The sequence below is a fragment of the Emydura macquarii genome, unplaced genomic scaffold (genome assembly GCF_026122565.2).
Source record: "Emydura macquarii macquarii isolate MOO-44397 ecotype Brisbane River unplaced genomic scaffold, CSIRO-AGI_Emac_v2 contig_2473, whole genome shotgun sequence".
NCBI classification, from domain to species: Eukaryota; Metazoa; Chordata; order Testudines; family Chelidae; genus Emydura; species Emydura macquarii.
The window spans coordinates 912,534-931,923 of record NW_027132610.1 but is presented as its reverse complement, the minus strand read 5'-3'; the positions used below and the strand labels follow the sequence as shown (position 1 = coordinate 931,923).

The 19,390-nt window shown below is 39.4% G+C and overlaps 1 protein-coding gene across 3 annotated transcripts in view; it reads right to left on the bottom strand.

Annotated features, from left to right (window-relative positions):
* Window positions 1–9,206: 9,206 nt before the first annotated feature.
* Window positions 9,207–19,390, bottom strand: part of CUL5 (cullin 5) — a 62,519-nt gene continuing 52,335 nt past the window's right edge. For 2 of the 3 annotated variants that reach the window (XM_067562803.1, XM_067562804.1), the window contains one exon: window positions 15,242–19,351. In XM_067562803.1, coding sequence (XP_067418904.1) covers window positions 19,157–19,351 — 195 coding nt within the window. In that variant the 3' untranslated portion in view covers window positions 15,242–19,156. Of the gene's footprint in view, window positions 9,444–15,241; window positions 19,352–19,390 lie in introns of those variants that run through there. The other variant, XM_067562805.1, reaches the window with a different exon arrangement.

The window sequence follows — 19,390 nt, the reverse complement described above, 5'->3', positions numbered from 1 at the left end:
AATTTGCTTAGTTTTAAACAGTGAAATAAAAGATTTAACAAAAAACTTAAATACAGAAAAGGAACAGAACAGAGTTCAAACAAGTGGAGGTTAATAGTCCAAACACCTCCTTAGTGTGTGACTTGCTAGATGCAAGGGATGCACTCAAGAAATGTCAAATACAGTGTAACCAAGAGAACAAAGAAAAAGCTGAGTGGATGCAGCAAGCACAGGACCTAAAGGATGCATACAGCATGGTGCATAACCATTTAACCGCTGCCCGCATGGGTGTGCTAGGAGACCACTCCAAATGCAGACAAAAACAGCAGGCATTCCAAGACCAAATTAGAGACACATTGCAGCTTTAAAAACCAAATGCTATGCCTAGTACTCTCCCACACATACTGCCTTCGGGGATGAATGGATAACCTAGATTATAGGGAATATGATTATGAATTTGATGAACCCTAAAAAAATTATGAAAATCCAAAGGGTTTACTAGTAGCTGCTGGAGGGAAAGTGGTCACAAGACAATGGGCTAGAGAGCAGGGGATTAGCCATAATGACCAAGAAGAAGAAGAGATGGGAGAATTAACAGAAGGGGAAGCCCCCTTCCAATTTCCCACCATCTCCCCCAATGGTGGATTACCTGATGTGAATAAATCCAAAAGACCAGGGAAGGAGACTTAATGACCTGTTGACACAAAATTATGCTACTAAGGAGTTCAGGGAATCTATTCATGATTTTACAGAACTGTCCCCTGGGGCAGTTCTAGAAAATGTCTTTTTAGCCAGAATACAGTAGAGTTTAAAACAGAACAAAATGACAGGAAAAATGTCCCTCTGGTACTAAGATCTAGTATTAAAACTTTAACTTTCATGGAACAAAATGTTGGGCTAATGCAAAAAGGAGATTCCATAACTCTGCATGGCAGCTGAGTAAGATCCAATGGTGAGCTGCACTGTCTCAGTGAGAATATGATAAAGATTATGCAATAAACTGTTAGGGCAGCTTGGAATGCTTTACCCTACTGCTTTAAAAAAAGGACAGCAACCCTTTGACAATATTGTGGCTCAGCTTCAGGAAATCCGGTGCCCAGGACAAGCAGGTATAATTCCACTGACAAATATTAAACAATCCCCTAGAAAACATCCCACTAATTACAGTTGTCATCAGCTTGAAATATGAGTATGGATACTAATTGATAAACAATCCTCAGTACATTAATTTGCTTTTAAATAATTAAGTTCCAGGAATCAAGCACTGGGTAGAAAGGGTTGTAAACAAAAATACCTCCTTAAATTAAGTTCTGAGGCCAACAATAAAAGCCAACCAGCGAATCCTGGTCACTAAAGGAGAAAAACAGAAAAATGCAAAATTGTGGTAAATGTATAAGGCTCACAAGCTCAGAGCCTCCCAAATAGATGGGGCAGTAATTTTAACCAGTTTGTGCAAGATAGTTATGATGTTGGTGCCAGAGGAAGGGGGATGGTCCACCAGAGGAAAAGGACCTCTACAAAATAATAGGAGTATAATTACAGGGGCAAATATTGATCCATCAGTTTGTCCACAATTTGTGCCTTCTATACCCTGAGAGGATGAACAAGGATGACCAATTGGCCCTTACCAGCACCTCAGACAGCAGGTGATGAGCCTGTCAAATCATTTGAACACACTAGCCAACACACAAAGGCAAACAAATGCAGTCCCTGTGGTGGCTCAGATAGCCCACTGAATCACAGGAATCTCAATGAAGGTTACAGGCCTTGTGTAGATTCCTGTGTCCCTTACAACTGGAGGTTGTGGCCATCCTTCTGTGTTAGTATTGATTAGAGGCGGTCAGCAAAAATTTGCTAATAGATACAGGTGAGGCTGTGTCAATTCTTCATTAAAATCCTCTTCGGCTATCCCTCGATACGAGGATGATGTCTGTACAAAGGGTTCATTGGTGGATTTTTAGGTGGCTAAAGAGCCCAATTTGTGTCCTGCAGATTTTCCCACAGAGGTGACAGATCTTGGAGACATAGGTGTTGACTAAAGTGTTGTGTCCTTTCTTTCCTCCTTTGTTGCTTCTGTCTCATGAGCACGTCTGTTCTCCTCAAAATGGGCTGTAGCTCGATGTATAGAATGGCGCCTCTGTGTTCTGTTCTGCGCTAAGTCCTCCCAGTTTGTCGGATTGTACTTTCAGTGAGTCTTTCCAAGCATTTCGACTGCCCTCCGCCAGCCCTTCTTCTCTGACTTAACTGAGAGAAGAGGAATTGCTTCTGGAGGAAAGTGTCAGGCATATGTACAAAGTGGCCAGCCCAACAGAGTAAAAATAACTCCTCAATCTCTCCACCTTTATCTAGTATACCTCTGCCCTTGGAAACATTTGCAAGTAATCCTGTCCTATCAATTTTATCACAGCCTCTTTCAATGGTGTTGGGCTCTGGTAGCACACAGTTAAATAGAAATAATGTCTTTGTTCTTGTCAGTCAGTTTAGGGCGTGCGTGCTGGTGAGAGTTCTCCTCTGGATGCCGTCTCAGCTTCTGCAGCTAGCTGAATCACCAGACCTCATTAAGCATGACCCATAAGTTACCACAGACTTGGATAAGCAGCAAAGGCATTCGGCCAGGTTTATTGCAAGCGAAGCGCAGTGCTAGCACCCCATAGGAGCTACAGGTACACTAGGACATGTATGCTCATCACAATGGACCAGCTCAGTTAACAGCAGGACTTTCTGTTATCCCCTCGGATGGACAAAGATTCTCCTGCTGGGACCCCTTTCTTACACCCTGATACAAACAAGTTTCACATTGCATCTCTGACACTGGGGATTGTTCTATACCTCGCTTCCAAATCAAGCACATTTTCATCCATCATCCTGTCTCTTCTATCTTAAGGTCAGGGTGTCTCTGTACTGTCTCTTATGATTGTGTTTATGCACCACTGTATCTTGGGGAGAGCCTGTACTGCTTCTCTATACTGTATTTCTGTTCAGGGAGCATTGGTACAGTCTCTCAGGACTGTGTTTCTTCAATCACCATGTATTGGGGGAATTAGTACTACTAGTGCTTTAACAATACTGTGTTCCTGCTACTGCTCCTTAGGATGCCAATGCATTAACAATGCTGTTTTTCTGCCAAGTTCCTGTATCAGTCAGTGACTTTGTAAGCGGGCAAACAGCTTCTGTTTCCTAAAGCAAGACTTTGGTTCAGGCCTCTGATCTTGCATCTAGTCCCGTTATTCTAGGCCTCATGTCTTTCTACTACACTGTATTATTTATCTTACTTGTTTTTAAGGCTGGGGACCATCATGGTCTTAGACCAGTATATGCTTAGGGGTCTGAAATCATGATTTAAAAACTTAATGTTACTGAGAATCCACCATTTACACTAGTTTAAACCTGTAAGTGACCTGTTCCCCATGCTGCAGAGGAAAGTGAAAACCTCTTAGGGTCTCTGCCAATCTGACCCAGGGAAAAATTCCTTCCCGATCTCAAATATGGCTAGATCTTGAGCATGTGGACAAGACCCACCAGACACACGGGAAAGAATTCTCTGTAGTAACTCAGAGCCCTTCCCATCTAGTGTCACATACCAGCCAGTGGAGATTTGCTTCTAGCTGCCATTGTAGGCAGCCTCATCATACCATCCCCTCCATTAGCTCAGTCTTGAAGCCAGTTAGGTTCCCCTGCTATCTCTGGGTGAGCTCAAATATCCTGTGTGAGCATAGTGTGTATGCCACGTTTTGGGCTATTAAGCATTTCATGTTTCAAATTGGCCTTTCCCCAGTTATTCTACATTCTCCACATACACCTATCAACTTTCTTGTTTCTGCTAGGGTAAAGGACAGACAGGTCTCCAATGCACGATTAGCACCTTGGTCTTTGTTACTACAAGGTAAAAACATCACTGTCTGACACTCACCTTCACATCCCCTCTCCTGCCTATGCTTCTGTACAATAGCAATCCTCGTAATTGTCGTTTGCTGACCACGTCACCTACCAGTTTTTCCAACCCTTGCCTCCTTTAGTTGACAGGTCATCTTTAGTGGGTATTTACAGACGGTTCTAGTGTTCGATCGTGATGGCAACCCACCTGCCAGTTTTGGTTTGTATGTCCTCTCCCCCATCCAGCTCTCCTTGTTCCCTCTCCTCCTCTTGCACCCCTCATTTAGTTCAGTATGCCGAACTTGCTGCTGTGACTGGACTGTACACTGGAATACTGTACACTGGAATACTTTACATTTTCTACAATACCTTTACTATTTGCTTCAGATTCTGCATGGGTCTGAATGCGCTTTTGGAATTTCTTCTATTCTGGCATTCTCATAATTTTGTCTCATCTGCTGGATCCCCTTTGACTCATGTTTCTCTACTTGCCTATATAGTATCACCTGCCCTGTTGCTTTCTTCCCTCCTCATGTTCTCAAGGGTAAGTGGCATAGCAAAACAGCCCCTTTTCATAATGAAAGCTCCATGGCAGATTAGCTTGCACTGCAAGGTGCTCAAGTGGGAGACAAATGGACCATAATCCCTATAATCCTGTGGGCACTACTGTCTCACAAGCTGTGCCATGAACCCCGTACCAAATTTGTGCATGCTGCAACACCACAATGCAGTGTTTTCTGAAGCATTAAGGCTGGTTCATGGGGGGAGGGAGGTAATTGCCACAAGATTCACCTTTAAAAACTTATGAATCAAAGTTAACCTCTACAGCAGAAGATCATTTGCTCATGTACCATGGGACCAAGTCATCAGTCTGGGTGATGTTGGAGCAAATTTGGAAAGATTAAATTTACTCTGTGCATGATATTCCCTCAGGAAGACATCAAGGAGCTGACAAAACCATGCAAAGACTGGAAACCTTGGTTTGGTGGCCAGGTATAAAACATGACGAAAGGGAATATTGTGACAATTGTCTAGTCTGTGCACAAAATAACCTAAGCAGTTGTAAAAATACTCCTCTCAGACCACAACAAGCATTAGGCACATGGCCAATGTCACAAATATTTTTTTAGGATCACTACCCACAACACCAAAAGGAAATAAATATATGTTGGTAGTTGTGGATCCATTTGGAAAATGGAAAGAGGTTTTTCCAGTGCACACCAACACAGCCGGAACAACAGCTTTATGAATTGGAATCAGATCAAGGAATTCACTTTACAGGCTAGGTTCTACACAATTGTCTATTGGCCTCATGCCAAGTGGAAAGAAGAAACAGAACCATCAAATGAATGTTAAAAAAGGTCATGAAAGCAAATGGAAAAAATTGGGACAGCCTCATATCATTAGTCCTCATGGCAATTTGGGCAACTCCCACTATTGCACCAAATCATAACCCTTTCAAAGTAATGGCAGGTAGGGAAATGGGAACCCCAGAACATTGGTTGTATAGTGCAGTAAAATGGATGCATTTATGCAAAAGGTATAGGAACATATCAAATATCTGCTTCTTTGTGTGGCAAAAAGAATTGGGAAAGGCAAAAAGAAAGGCAAAAACCTATTTTGACACAGGGGTAGCAGAAAATGACTGGAAAGTTGGGGACCAAGTTATGCTTCAGTCTTATGCGGTGCCAGAGCATAACCTATGTCACTGATACCTTGATTCTTTCTTTCTATCTAAAAATATGGTATGTAAAATTCAAATTACTGGAAATAAAAGAAAAGCAAATAAAATTTACCATGCTAACCAACTTAAACTGTTCAAGGTAAATCCTTGCCCCATCCGCCACAGAAGCTACTTCATGTTAATCACGTTATTGTGGACATGCTCCACTGCAATTCACGTCGAAAATGGACATGAGCTTGCAATAGCACCTGATAGTGAAGATGCCACTTCAGGTAATCCACAAGAATGAAGGGGATAAAGTAACTCTGCAATGCTAAGCAACGTTTACCTCCCAAGATAAAGGACTTGGGGACATTGAGTGGAGTCACCAGGAAATTAATGACTCTAGTCTAAGCCATGCTGAAACCATAGGGATTATGTTCTTCGGAAATAAAGACTATACAGATGGGAACTGGAAAGAAAAAAATTTGTACTAATCGAAATTTTAATTCTGGGGGTGCATCTATCAAAATTATCAATCTGACTGAAAGCAATACTGGTGTAGATCAATGTGTTGTAAAACAGGGACCTGGAATTGGAAAATGAAAGTTAATTTTAATGGTAGTGACCCAAGCTTTTGTTTGTCCCACCATAAATAAACCCACATAGTACCAGGGTACCAACAGAAATAGCAGCACAGTGTCCCCAAGTAGAGCCAGAGCCACTTAGTGGCTTAATTGCCACATTGCTATTTGGAACTTTGCTAAACAACACACAGTGTATGCACATAACTCTAGTTTTAAATTTCTCTAACTGAAATACAGCTGAATTTGGCTACTGTGTAAAAGCAAATGTATGACTGCTGTATACTTTGTTAATCAGTATAATAGCTTCTTATCAGGAACATGCATGTGACTCAGCAGCCAGACAAGAGACTGTCAGGCCATCTGGAATCTTCCAAATTAGAAAACTTCAAAGTTTGGATGGGATTGTAGATTCAATTTCAGGACTATTTGGATCTGGAATGTCCATTTGGAACAGGGTTGATATGGAAAATATAAAAAGGCACATTAGTTATTTTGAACATCTGGTGGCAGAAAATCTGAAAGCCCATAATTTATAGCATTGAAGGCCTGGCTACTGAGAAATGGTATACCGACTATAATACGCATGACATTGCTCAACTGTTTAATCAAACAAGGAAGAATTAATTAATTCATTGCCATAAACAATCTAAAGGCAAAAGAAAATCATTGGTAGGGAGATTGTGTGTACTGTTTATAGAAGTTACATGCTACCCACCATAATTCATTAGGGTATATTTAGAAAGGAAAACTGCCTGACCTTATTAGCGATGAGCAGTTAACTGAATGGTATTGTCCTCAGTGCATAACAAAATCTATAGTAAATCAACTATGTGTTAAATTATGTAGGTAAATTCCTTTTAGCACAATTTGTAATTGGTGAAACCACATCCTAATCAAGGCTATTAAAAACAGTCCTGCTGAGTGTCTGATTCCATGTACATTTCTTTTATGGTATCAGTACTAATACTGGATCCTGACATAGCAGTGTTTGACAAATTGGTGATGGTCCATTCAGTAGGTTACCTAAAAGATGACATTTACAGGGAATGACTGGATCTACTGCTGGTGTTCCACACAGTGACACAAACCTAGAGAAAACCACACACAGCTTTTTGTTTCATTAGGAGATATTAATACGTATGCCATGTGATTTTTTGACATTGTATGGAGGTAAGCCATTGTGACCACACACTGGAGTGGCAAAGAGACAGAGAAGCTAGCTGCTCTTGTCTCTTGACCAGTAAAGCTTACCAAGTGGAGACAACCAGCAGTAAGAGTAACCTATAATACGAATGGACAATGAATGAATGAGTGCTGCATTACATTACGTGCATTACAAAAAACATGGAAACTTCACTTGTGTCACTGCTCCACATTTTTGTTTTACTCCTCATGTACATAGTACTATCGGACACCCTATAATGTCTATCCCAGTTTTTCAAAACAAATCTATCAGCCAGAGTGAGCCCCAATACCAGGATGAAGTTGAAACTTACTTACCAGTTTTTAATGTGCATATTAACCCACTCACCTTAAATTTAAAAACATTGCTCAACAGAAGACACACACATTGTTCAGATTGGCAATGACATGCACAAGGCAGAACAAGTCTTGAATGACTTTATCCATGATGGGGATCTCAAAATACTTATTCTCCTACACCTGTATAGGTTGCATTTAGAACTTTGCTTGTTTTACAAGGTATATTTGTATTACGTGTATTAATTTTGTATTGCCGCTTACATAGTCTGTTAAAATGCTTTAAATCACATATAAAGGCCTCACCACTGCTTCATGTATTAATTTCGCAAAGGTGTCGCCCTGATTATAATCATCAAGACAACATGTGAGGGCTTGTTGACTAACGTACACTGGCTACTATACATATATATTATGTTGATAACTACCCACAAATACACCTATTTTAAACATTCAAGTATACATATTAAGCATTGATATACATATAGCCTAAAGTGGCTTGCCCCTTCATTATAATCCTGAACACTTATGCTAAGCATCCCATAACACCTTGCATCACTTGAAGTAAACCTTGGCTTGTGTAGATAGGAAAACTGTCAGTATTAGGATAGATGATTATTTCTTCATAACTACACAAAATGAATTGCCCACAGAAACCTAGATGTCATCTTTATCCCCCTTAGTACAGTAGCTGGAATGTGTGTACTCAAAACAAAGATAAGGGTGCACTGTAACCTGGAATGCACGGGGCTCACCATGGTACTGGAACAAACAAGGCAAAAAGCTGACTAATGACATACACGGCTCCTTTTTCTGGTAAACAAAGAGGATATAAAAAAATGGCTTTAGGGGCACAGCTTTGGGGAGTACACCATCTTTGAAAGGTGAATGTAATATGGCTACACGGGACAGGTCTTTGGGAGACTGGTATCATATAGAAGCTTTTGCCTGTACCATATTAATAAACCTGACTGACACTGGTAATTTGGTATTGAGTACATTTCAGGAGTAACAGTGAAAAAGCTCCGTCTCCTGCATAGACTAATCTAACCCATGTTGTAGAAAGACAACTCTACTCCTCTGGTACATTGGAACTATCAGTCTTTATCCTAGAGCTTGAGTTGATCTTTTAGATATGCTGGACCCAAACCACTGAGCACTTGACTTGATATTCTATGGGAAGCCAGCATACAGAGCAAAGGACAGGTATGATGTGCTTGCAATATCTCATGTCACTGAGGAAACATTCTGCAGCATTCTGTTTATGATCTTTGTCTTTTAGACTAAGATTTTCAGGCCTGGGATTTACTTAAATATTGTACAGCATGGACCAGATTTTCAGCATTTAATACGTACTAGTACATATGGTAAACCTCAGTCTTTTTAAAATCATTGTGTTTACATTTTGCTCAATTTGCCCACAAATTGACTGTGCCTGTCTCCTCCTGCCTTTCTGACATTCATCCACCCATACTGGTGGTTGAACAGTACTTATGTAGCTGTCTGATACGTTAGAGGTATGTCTAAAGAAGTAGGTAATGGGTGGACTAATTATTTTTGGTATATTTGTTATGGTAAAAATGGAAAAGGAATGAAAATGTAAAATAAAGCAATAGTTATAGGATTTGTACACAAACTAACCTTTATTTTCTCATTTTAAACAGAAAACAGAACACTAGTAGATGGTATGAAAATGGCATTGAACATAGGAATTAACATCAGGGCTACCTTTGTAAGTTTAGTGCAATTCCTTCCTTTCCCTAACTCGTTGGAAAAAGTAATGGAAAATCATTGAGACTGCTGATCTGGTCCTTTGTGTTACTTCTGAATGTTGCCACCAAGCTGCTACTTCATTGTCAGTTCTGAGAAAACGAAACAAGCAAAATTCACATTCATGCACAAATCTTGGCTGCTAAAATAACTAAGCCCTGCTGCCTCCCAGATCAGACCTTTGTAGGCCAGGTACATTTCAGTAGAGGTTCTAAAGCACTAACATGACTTCTGAATGTGGCCCATCCATGAAAACTCCCCACCAAACTTACTTTTGGGAACATTCTCATGTGTACTTCATTTATGAGCATATGTACAGCACCTTTACTGAGTAATGTCCTGCTGTTTTACAAAGATCCAAATTTACTTCACAGACCTTAAAGACTGGTCCCTTCCCAGCCCTGTGGGCCCCCTTTTATCCTTCCCACCCCCAAAAGCCCAGTTCAATGGCAGGCACAATTAGTTCTTGTTTCTAGGGGCTTGTTTAAATTCTGCCTACTGACAGGCTGCTAGTTATCATGGCCTACTCCCGCCCACTTCTGTCTCCTTTAGTTCCTCCTGGCTTGGCTCCATAAACTTCTCCAGATGTCCTTTGGCTGCCTCACTCCTACTTCCCCTACAGCTGCTTTTCTTGCCAGTGGGCTGCAGACACTCATTCTCACTACAGCAACAGTTTGTCCATCTGAAGGGGCAGCACTACCTGTGTTTCCCACCTGCTCCCTCTGCAGCAAAAAAAAAAAAAAAAAAAAAAAAGCCAGATTGAAGCTGCTATCAAAGCAGTTTTTACCATCACACTCAAACCCCTCTGGCTACAAGATCCCCACTATCTCTCCCTAAATTGCTACAACTGCAGATCCTGATTTAGAGAAAAGTGATTAAGATCTAGATTCTGAACCCCTCCTAACCCAGTGCTGAGGCGCACACACACACTAACCCACAGTCTCCTGCCTGGAAGCCCTTTCTCCTCCACATCTTTGCTAACCTCTGTTCTGACATCCCTGTATCAGCCCAGGCATGCATCTTTCAAGAGAGCCCTTTCTCATTGTCCAAAATCAGATGGTTTTCCCACTCTACTTGGGCATCATCAAAACATCCAACAAAGTGGGAGAGGGAGGACATGTCTTTTGGAAAGATACTCCCACAAATTCATGATTTATAGGTGTTGACTTGTTTCCCCTGAAGAGGAAAACAGGATTTTTCCATCATTCCAAGGATGGCTGAAAATGTCCTATTCTCTGACCTCTAAATCCACTCACCCCATTGACACCATCTTCTCCCCTCTGGAATGCCACTTACAGGAAAGCATATGGGGCTTTCCCCAGCTTGAGGGCATGGCTGGGATTTTATAAATTGCTATCTTCTCAGCATGCATTTACCACACCCTCCAAGTGGGCCTGAGGAGGGAACACGTCTCAGAGTAGAGGCAACCTGCCTCACACTTGTGTAAGGAAGCTTTTATTACCTGGCAGCTAGAACCAAGGATGTTACTAGTCAGATGTAGGCATATATTATTTGTATTACCGTAGCACCCAAGAGTCCCAGTCATGGACCAGGACATCATTGTGCTAGGCACTGTGGAAGCTGCACAATGGTGAGTGTCAAGGCCAAGTTAGCAGAGCTCTTGGGAAGGAGAAGATGCTTGAGAAGACCATTAATGGCATATGGCAACTCACTTAGTCCCAAGCAAGCTACGCGCAAGCGGAGAAGGTCTGACCAGCCACATCTTTTTGGTTCACTCTCTGAAGGAAGCATTATTGGTACCCTTGCACGACTCTTCTAGGTCTGATCCTTTCAAAACCACTCTCTCCTCTTTCAATACCCTTTCCAGACTCTATACCTCTTACAAAATAGCCTGATACTAGAGAACAAGTTACTCCATTTTGAAATCTTGCCACCATATTGTGTTAAGTAAGCACATCGAGGTACCATTCCACCATTAGCTGAAGGTAGGGGAGCACATAGCAACAAGAATTGATGGGAAAATAATAAGCAGTAGTGAGGCAGTTAATCGTAAGGTTGGGTGCGTTTAGATACTATGGTGCAATGATGGCATGCACACCAAGAGTTCTGACAGAAATATATAAGCACAAGTGAGAAAAACAAAGGTGGTATAAGAATCTGAGAGAGTCAGTCAGTTAGTGCGTGTGGGACAGCAGGAAGCAAAGAAGAGACTGTAGGGAGACTTGACTTAAGAACTACTAAGGAGCTGCCGTCAGCGACCTGTGAAAAACTGGCCATGAGAAGCGGGACGCCACCACGCAGCATCACTCCCAGTTATAGGTAACTTAGATTTGGGGTGCTCTTATTCTATTGTGATAGGGACTGTTTTATTGTGTCAAAGTTTTATTTGTTTTTAGAGATACTGCTTGTGTGAATCACTTACTGGACAGACATGCCATATTCCCATGCTATTCCTGAGACCACCCTAGCACAGAGAAACCCTCGGGATAACAAGCCCTGCTGGGATCAGTCACCCTTCCCTGCCCAGCATGCCACATCCCTGCCATTTATTATAACGAGTTCTTGGGGACAACCACTTCTAATTTACTATCTTGCCCTTCAGGCTTTCTTCAGCCCTAGGCTCTTACAAAATTCCTGATTGTACACACTTTCTTCACTGGAAGGGGATACAATGACAATGGCAACCTTATTACAGCTTTCCCAAACACTTGGCTTCTGCATTCCCAGGAGAGGGTCACTATCTCTCATCATAGATTCTCAATCAATCAGGACAATCCCCATCCTCTCACCTGCTGCAGCTAAATAAAACCTATGAGGGATTTAAGGGAGCCACCTGCTGATCTCCTCACACCTTCATACAATACTACCAGCTGGATTGCATCAAATCCCAGGATACCTCCTTTGAATAGAGGGTCCTGCAACTATCCTGCAATCTACTATCCAGAATGCTGCTTGTAGGATGGGTGAGAAGAGTGTCATATGACCAGGAAAGGGGGGTGGAGGGGAGGAGCGGGAGAATATCACTCACCAAAAAAAGGCAACATTTCGTTTTTTTCTTCTCTCACTCTACATCCTGAGTCTTCCCTCGGATGTAGAGTGCCATTTTCTATTTTTTTAAAAAGCATTTGTTTTCACATTGGCCAACCTCTCTTTCTGTCAGTAGCTCTCTCAGCACTCTAAACTAGAGGGAGAAAGAGAAGTTTACACAGACAGGGACAGAATCCCAATTCATTTGCCTCCTTGCTTTTTAGTAGATTATGCCTGAATGCTTGTAAAAGGTTGGGAAAGAATGACAATTACTGTCAAGCGCCTCTCTCGCATACTCTCTTAAAATCCCCTTTTCTGATCCAGAGCCATCTAGCTCAAACACCAAATATATATGAACAAACAACACAAGGAAAGAGCTCAAAGCTTGGTTAAAAAATAGCTAAAAATTCTTGAGCATGAAAATAGATGTAAAAATTAAGTGTAACAACATAAATAAAAATAAAGAAGGGTGGACATGGTTGTCTTTTCGAATGCTAAATTCTGAAACAAAGGCATAGGAAGAATAGTTAAGAAAAAAGTCAAGTTTCCAGTTCTATTTGATTTCACATTTATCCTGCAGTACAGGTTCTGTTAGCAATGCTGACTGCACTCACGAAAAACACGAGAGAAGCATTTTATAATTCTGTCACTTGAATATATTTTAACCAAAGTCACAAACGTTATGGATGATTGTGTCTCTTGACCACACTAGGATGATTTTTGTCCTGTTGGACTGAAAAAACATGAGTCAGGAAACAAAGGAGTAAGCACATTGTACCTAGCCAGAAGGTAAGCAAGGGTATCAGATAATATATCAGTGTTTTCTGCAGAATGGATAGCAATTCTGTAGTTCAGAAGATAAGACACAAGACTTACCTATATTAAAAAAAATGAAAAGGTTATCTGAGCACTCCACTGATTGCAAACCAAGCACTTAAGCAACAAGACAGATTTCTAGAGTAAGATTAGTTTACACTCGGATTTGAGCAGTGCAAATGTCATTTTAGTATGATTACTAATACATTGAGTAATCCAAGGAATACATTGGAAGGCAAAAAGGATGAAATTTTCCATTTGATGAATATTCAGTGAGTATGAGATGCATCACAGAGTATTCCCCAAACCTTCTAAAAATGAAAGCAGAGAAGACAGGTATCAAAATATCATTGCAAGTGAGAATAATCATGATTTTACCTGAATACGAATACTTTCTGCATAAAAGGTACTAAAGCATTTGATAAACTGTTTTGCAACATTTAATACTATTTTAAATATTTCACATATCAAGGAATATCACTGGCAACACTATTTCTGAATGCAGCATTCATCCAATCAAAGTAAATGGACTGGAAGTCATACAGGGTCAGATCCTGGGCTGCATAGCACTAATGACAAATTCTGGCCAATCAAGTCAGCAAAACTAGGCAAGGGAATATAACCCGGATGAATCATCTGGTGCCATAGTGTCTCCTATGCTATCAGCTCCCAAGGTTGGAGCTCCCTTGGGGCTGTTAAAGGCTGCTCCAACCTATGCTATCTTTTACAGCCTGTTCTCACTTATCCCTGGAGACTGGCCTTGCACAGAGCAGGCCCAGAATCAGGAGAGTGCCTCACCCGGCCCCCTCAATATGGAGAGTACATACCACAAGTTATGTCCCAGGATCTGGCTCACAGTCATCCAAATGAAATTACATGGGAGATTTCAGAAGTTAGCATTACCAAGAAAGAAATTAAGGCAGAGCACCAGGAGAAATGGAAGGTCATATGACAAAAGATAGCTACAAAACAACAGAAGATTCTATTTCAGCCTCAACATACGAAAAGATTTCCACATTTCCAGCACTCCCCAGGAATAAAAACAGGAGACATGCTAATGGATGCAATCATAGCCGGACATAATAGGGAACTAAATAGATCAGAAGACTGAAATAGATAAAAAGTCTTTCACCTTTAGGTCATTGGTTCAAGCCTACCTTAACTATTTCAGCTTCAGCCTGCTTATCACCCAATGGAGTTCTGTAAGACTTGCTTGTCTTATTTATTTCTTGTGGGCACATATCATAAAGGCCATCACCACAATTACTTTCCTTGCTGAAAGTGGTAGCAGAAGTGCCCTGCCAATGATTTGCGGAACATGGGAACCGATTATACTCACCCTTGGCACTGAGTTCTCATGAACAGGATTGACAAACATTGGCAGTGTGATATGAGGAAGCTTTCTGTCTGCAAGGGATGCCAGTCTGAAAACTGCCATGATTACTGAATATTTATTCAAAAATAGTATTTATTCCATATAAAGAATTATAACCTTTGCATATATCAGAAGGCACAAAACATTCTAAATTTACTCTGTGCACCTTAAATACAAAAAAGCTGAAATATAAGAACTATAACATAATAAAAAGAATGCAAGGACAGTCACAGAAGAAAAACAGCCACAGCACCTTCAGTACCTTGCTTGCAAGTTTTCTTTCATCTTGGTTTGTTTGTACTGTAATAGCTTTCTGAAAGTTCCATCGGCTTGCATAATTTGGTGACATCACTGACAGATAGTTCTAATACCATGCAATCAGTGGGACTAATGGTATCAGTGATTTCACAAAGTGATTTATTCTGGGAGGTATTTAACTAAGATGAAGTGCCAGAGAATTTCTTGGACCTATACACATTTTAAAAAGGATCACAACATGTGTGTGCTGTATACTCCTGAGCAACACTGGTTACTGAGGGCATTCAGCCCGCATTTCTTGGCTTAAGTTATCTTTAATTTTAGATTTACATTTCACCTTTAAAAAGGAATTTAATGCATAGCATAAACAAGGACAGCCAAAGATCCATGTCTCTAATATATATATATATATATATATATATATATATATATACACACACACACATACACACACACACACACACACACACACACACACACCCACTTATATCAAACTACATAGGTGAGAAATATGATTAAACAGTTTTCAGTCCTGTTTTGGTCTTCTGCTCAACTCATCATACACACTGGAATTTACAATAGGTAGATTTCACACAGTGATATTTCTAATATAATGGCTAGGAAGGAGTACATCTATGCTAATTTAAAAATTTGCAGGGGAGGACACCAACATAGCTTGCTAAAATGAATAGTCTTATATTACATTTTTATTTTGCAAGAAAATAAATTATACAACTTAAAAAATAAAATTCAAAAATTAAGCAGTACATCAAAATAGTTCAGCCGGACTGCCATAAAGAAACTGCTACCATTCAAAATTGTACAGCATTATCTCAGTATGTAGTGGCACACATTCAAAATTGTAAATACTATATGTAGATAGATATTACAACCTAGGAACTCAAGTTTGCTCAACACTCCAGACTACATATAGTGTCTATGACAGGAAAACTTTCATGTATTCTTTATTTCACAAAGAATATTTCATATGACCTTGAAGAATTTACCAAAATTGCATCCCAGTCATTTAGATGAAAATATAAAACTGTGTGTGTCTAAGACAGCAAATCTTTCTGTAAAACTATCATATCTTTCGCCCAACTGTGTTTTAAATTTTTCACTGTACAGGACAATGACATCCCAATGCAAATAAATGTAAAATGCTGACTAATCAGAACACAATAAATTTAAAGAAAAGTTGAAAAGAAGAAAGCCACTAATTGTTTAGTTTTTGAAATGTAACTATATTATGCTCAAAACAAGTGCAAAAGAATTAGATAAATGACTAACCAGAAGCTATGGACACCAACAGTAGAAAGATAAAAATGGAAGACTTCAGAATTAAAACTGAGATCTTCATTAAGTTATTGGAACAGAGAAGGATTTAACAGTATTTCTTAATTCAACGAAACATTAAGAATATGATAAACCGTATTTTCACTTCTATAGTAAGTTTTATTCCATACCTATTTACTGCAACAGAGTGGCAACTTGTGTTTCAGATGCAGCACCTCTTTAAGCTAGGTCTTTGAAGATACACAGTCATAATTGTTGCTATATTGCAAGTGAAGAATCTCATTTTTATTTAGATCTGAATTCCCCCATCCCCAAAACACTTAACCTGAATTATCTGCCTAATCCTCAGATAACACTAGCTTTAAATGCATGTTGGTGAAAGTGACCCGATGAAGGATGCTAAATTTGATTCAGCATCTTTAGGAAGTTGCTGGTGAGAGTCTCAGATTCAAGTTTTTTTTGTTTTAAACATAACATCGATTTCAAATATAAACCTAAGGAAAATGTAACAAAGTTATAGGCATGCTGTCAATTGTAAATTCCCTGATCCAAATAATGAAGTATGTTTAGATAACTTACAGGTTATAATTTTAGTATATACTAGAGGGAAAGAGAGGGACAAATGTAAATAACTAGCATTTAAGAGTTTGTTGCTGTCTGGATGCAAAAAACGCACAACTGGGACATAACTGTTTATGAAAGTCATCCACTAGATTTTGGTAAGAGCTTAAAAATTAGTATTGCTCATTTTTATATTTAACTTGCTTGTGTGCGGCAATACTTCATGGCTATTATTCTCTGATTTACTGTTGTAAACTGTTATATACTCAAAAATAAGTGCTCAGATCATCATAATAGACCTATTTTAAAATTCTGGCTTGTTTACCATTTCCCCCCAATTATTCCCAAATAAGCATTTATTACTCTTCATCTTAAAATCAAGTTACAAATGTTGAAAATTTGGTGACACCATACAAAAAGATTTCTCTTCTTAGAACAAACTAATTTTAATTTTCTAAATTTAAAAGGTTGGTGTGCATGTTACTGTCAAAAAACAGAGCACCATTTACTTTTCATTCCGAATAGCAACATTTTAGGGCTAAGAATCTGACGTTTCCATGCTACCTTAAAAGGTGAAATATGTTTTCACAGTATCCACTCATTTATAAGCATTAATAAAGGCATATACAAGTAGCAGTGAGATTTCAATCAGAGTTTTATATTGCCACATATCAGTTTTTCTCCCTCTCTTGCATGTCCATGAAGCCCTCCCATAGTTGAAGATGTCTTATTAGCAAGATGTGAAATATGCACTATTCTAAGGAACTCACGCTGGCACATACTTCAGTGGTAGAAGACACAGCCCCGGTCTACATTAGGAGTTTACATCAGTATAGCCACATCTCAGGGGTGTGAAAAATCCAAGCCCAAAGTCTGCTTAAGGCAGTAAAATCTCACCCCCACAATTTTTTTTTTTTGTTAAATGCTCTTATTTTACACATTACAGCAACCATGCAAAATTCAGCTTCTCCACTCACCTACGGCAAGTTTTTTCTTTTTTTGGAAGACAGTAAAATTAAGAGGTCCCCTCCCACATTACTGATCATCATAAAAAAAGCAAACAAGTAGATTTTGTGCCTGGGTTGGTAAATTTTCAAGGCAGTTATGCCAGGCTGCCTGACAGCATCTAAAATAAGAGTATTCACATGACACTGAGTAAAAGCTGGCTTACCTTTTCCTCCCCCCCCAAAGGCAGACTCTGCTCCAGTGATACTGATTTCATCAGTCCAGTATGGACTGGAACATTTGAGAGCATCAGGGAATTAGATATTACCAAGAGACTATTTAACATGGCAGAAGAAAGAAGTAACATTTAAAATTTGCCAAATACACATCAGGAATTTTGACAATTTCTCTTCATACACTAAAACTGGGAGTTTTTTCTTCTTTAAAACTCTGCAGGTCTTCTTTAGCTATGTTCTTTATCTCCAGCTCACTTCAAATCAATAGGCAGCTGCTGCTGCTTCATTTATTTATTTATCTATCTATCTATCTAAAGGAGATAGACTTCTAGGTAGTTAAGAGTCTAAATCCTAAAACTTGAAGCATCAGAATACCTGGATATAGTGCTACTACTGTACATGTGCAGAAATTGCAAAGGGCTATTTTCTTTTAGGGGAGTTATGCACAAGTTACTTTTTAATGCCTTCAGATTTATGTAGTCATATTTGAACATATGGAATACAAATATTAAATGTACAAGGGAATACACTTAATATTTCTGTTGACCATAATAGACCATGAAATAGTTTTTAAGGGGAAGAAAGCTTCACTTTTTCAAAAGGATTGCAATAAACCATCTGTCCAGATAAGATAAACAATGTATATCCATATGTTTACAGCAAATAATATAAAACAATGATCTCCTGCTTAAGGAAAAACAACATCCACAAGTTGGAAATATTTTTATGTCACTTGTATGTCAATACTAAAATCCAGTTACTATAATGAAGCACTGCTTGAGCCAACAGGTTGTTACTGTAACAAATACATATCTGTTGGGATGCATCGGTGTCTCTCTCAAATGCTATACATAACAAGGATCACCAAAGGTGGACAATACATTTACTCTGTTGATCCAAAACACAAAGTGAAAGTGCTACTTCTAGTCCTAATTGCATTTTTAAAAAAAACCAAAAACAAACTTAATAGCAGTTCCTCAGTGCATGAGTATTGTAGGTTATTTTCTTGTGCAAGTATTGTTCATCTAAAAACCCAAACCTATATTCTTCCTGGTGGGTATAAATCAAATCTACTTTAAAAAGCTCACAATGGGCTCTTCATGAATGCAAGTTTCCCACAAAAACAGCATGCTGTTAAAAGTGTGCAACATGAAGGGAATGCCATCATGCTAGCTGAATGAGATTGGCAAAATATAGTCCTCTTGTAAGATAAGGCAGGGATTTTAATATGTAATGAAAGTCAAAATGAGTCCTTCTCCAGCACAAACTGTTGCAGCTGTCTGTCCAAGCACCCTTCAATTTGTGTTCTCGGCATCTGAGAGTCTTCAAATTATGCCATGTATATGAAGGTATTGATATCCGATTCATCTCTTCTGATATATTTGTGCTCTATAAGCCATTCAATTTGCTCTTTTATCATTTTCTTTTGTGGCAAGAACATGTTTTTCAATATTTCTACCAGTTCAGTCTGAAGCTGAGCATTAGTAATTTTCTTCCGCATTTTCATTATTTGGATAATAGCCTCCTGGGGAGGGGGATAAAAAAGAAAAGTGTTTTTGGAAAT